The sequence below is a fragment of the Oratosquilla oratoria genome, chromosome 16 (assembly GCF_046742065.1).
Source record: "Oratosquilla oratoria isolate Oo_2021 chromosome 16, ASM4674206v1, whole genome shotgun sequence".
NCBI lineage: Eukaryota > Metazoa > Arthropoda > Malacostraca > Stomatopoda > Squillidae > Oratosquilla > Oratosquilla oratoria.
Genome location: NC_134792.1, coordinates 37,807,401 through 37,809,900, shown reverse-complemented (window position 1 = coordinate 37,809,900; position 2,500 = coordinate 37,807,401). Strand labels below are relative to the sequence as shown.

Below are 2,500 nucleotides of genomic sequence, written 5' to 3'. Positions count from 1 at the left end.
GCCGCGGGCCAGACCAACGTCCAGGGAAGCTACAGGTGAGGAGTGAACATTGAGGTAATGTTCTGCGTCAAGAACACATATTTCATCAGTTTCGTCAGTGAGGCTGCTTACCTCCGACTATCATGAATGAAATAATCATATAACAGTCAGGATAAATAGCCATTTTTATCACACACACACACACACACACACACACACACACACACACACACACACACACACACACACACACACACACACACACACACACACACACACACACACACACACACACACACACACACACACACACACACACACACACACACACACACACACACACACACACACACACACATATATATATATATATATATGAATATGTATGTATTTCTATACATATACGCATATGTATGTGTATGTATATATGTGCGGTAACATGAGTGCGTGTATCTGTGGAAAAGGAATATCAATACAGCTAGTGGGGAAGACTGAAATTTAAACAACTTGGGTTTATACAGTTGCTAATTGTCCATGGATGAATAACCTCTTTTACTTGGTGGTAGAAAGAACAAACTAAATATGGAATATCTTTACTTTGATAACAGTTTCGTGGGTGATGATGGCATCACCTACACCGTAGAGTTCGTTGCCAATGAGAACGGCTTCCAGCCCCAGGGTGCTCACCTCCCAGTGCCGCCCCCAGCACCTGCTCACGTTGCTGATCTCCTCCGCATCGCCGCTGAGCAGAGAGCTGCTGGAATCACCTTCGAATAGACTCCATCTACTACTGTCTCCCTTCATTTGCTAAAGATTTGAAATGGAACTTCCTAAACATCTCTCTACACCCGAACGTGATGAAGTGGATCTCACTGAGAAACCTTCACTCTCGTAAAGAATATAAATTATTTATTTCTTGTTACAATAAGGTAATAAATATTGCATCTTCCAAATATTTCCCAAGATATTTCCATTTAACCCTCATGTCTTGTTCACAAATGGAAATGAATGGACAGAAGTTTCTTATTTCCATAAATGGATAGCTCTGCCAGGCAGCTTTGACGATTCGTTGACATCCAACTCATTGAGTTTGAGATGAGGATTGGAAAGGGAAGAAACGTTCCCTTAAAAGGAAATTACCCAAAATGACTATATATTTTGTTTTAACATTTCATTCAATAGCTAGTCAGGTAATTTAGGATAACCTATTACCTTCCCCCCTCCGTCTAGAAAACTGTTGTCATTAGACCATACTGTAGAAAAAAAAAAAAAAATCGGACCTTGTGCAAGCGTGCGTATGTGTGAGTGTGAATATGTTGTTCACGGTGATCTTGCTTGTGTTAAACTCATGATCGTAAGCAATGCTTAAGTATCCTACCTCTTCTAATTTATCATTTTGTGTGTGTGTGTGTGTGTGTGTGTGTGTGTGTGTGTGTGTGTGTGTGTGTGTGTGTGTGTGTGTGTGTGTGTGTGTGTGTGTGTGTGTGTGTGTGTGTGTGTGTGTGTGTGTGTGTGTGTGTGTGTGTGTGTGTGTGTGTGTGTGTGTGTGTGTGTGTGTGTGTGTGTGTGTGTGTGTGTGTGTGTGCGTGTGCATGTGTATGTGTACGTGTGTGTGTTTGTGTGCAAGTATATATTTATGTGTATTTGTGTGTGTGCATGTCTGTGCTATGTATAAGTGTGTGACCTATTTGTATATATTTTATGTGCTGTGAGTGGAGAATCAAATATATGTTTTCTGGAGACAAAAGAAGAAACTAGGATTTACATGCAACAAGATAATATATGTTTTGCTTATCGTGGTCTACAACAAAACCATTACTTATTCACAACCACTTACTGAAATTGCGAATGCGTAGATATATGAGAGCCAGATTTTATCTGAACATGACACTGAGATCAAAATATGGCGCAGGAGGAACTCTCACATTGCTTCATAAAATTCTACATTCTATTGACAAGTATTGCATAGCTGGCAAAATAAATAAACTGTTGGTAGAGTTTCAGACAGGATATAACGAGGGAAATGACGAGGAATAGAATTATGATGATTGAAAGGAGAAACATCTAATTTAGAAATTGTCCTTATCTTGTCAATGCAATAAAATGTGAGTAGACTATTGGATATCACAAATGAGAACAAAATGTATATTTTACATATAATTATATATTTTTATGTCTAATTCTCTTGCAGGGACACATTTTCTTCATATATATATATTTATTCAACATTAAAGAGTTCGGTAGTACTCGATCAAATATGGCAAAATATGTCTGAGTCACTGCCAAGAGATTATGGTAGTCTCTTTTTCTTCTTCTGCATAAGAAATGAAAATATGAACAATAATTTTTTTTTTTTTTTTATAGATAAATAAGTGAAAAATTAATAGATAAATACATGATTAAATAAATCGATAAATAAACAAACAAATAGATCTATAGATAGATAAACTCATAAATATATGATTAGATAAGAAATGTGCAAATAAGTAGATGAATAAATGACAATAAATAGATAACCTAA

General features: G+C 36.9%; 1 protein-coding gene across 1 annotated transcript in view; it reads left to right on the top strand.

Annotated features, from left to right (window-relative positions):
* The window catches only part of LOC143033648 (cuticle protein AMP1A-like), a 1,082-nt gene extending 326 nt beyond the window's left edge, over nucleotides 1-756 (top strand). The window contains exons 2-3 of the mRNA XM_076199139.1: nucleotides 1-35; nucleotides 588-756. The exon at nucleotides 1-35 is cut by the window's left edge and continues 153 nt beyond it. Coding sequence (XP_076055254.1) covers nucleotides 1-35; nucleotides 588-756 — 204 coding nt within the window. The remainder of the gene's footprint in view (nucleotides 36-587) is intronic.
* Nucleotides 757-2,500: the final 1,744 nt, after the last annotated feature.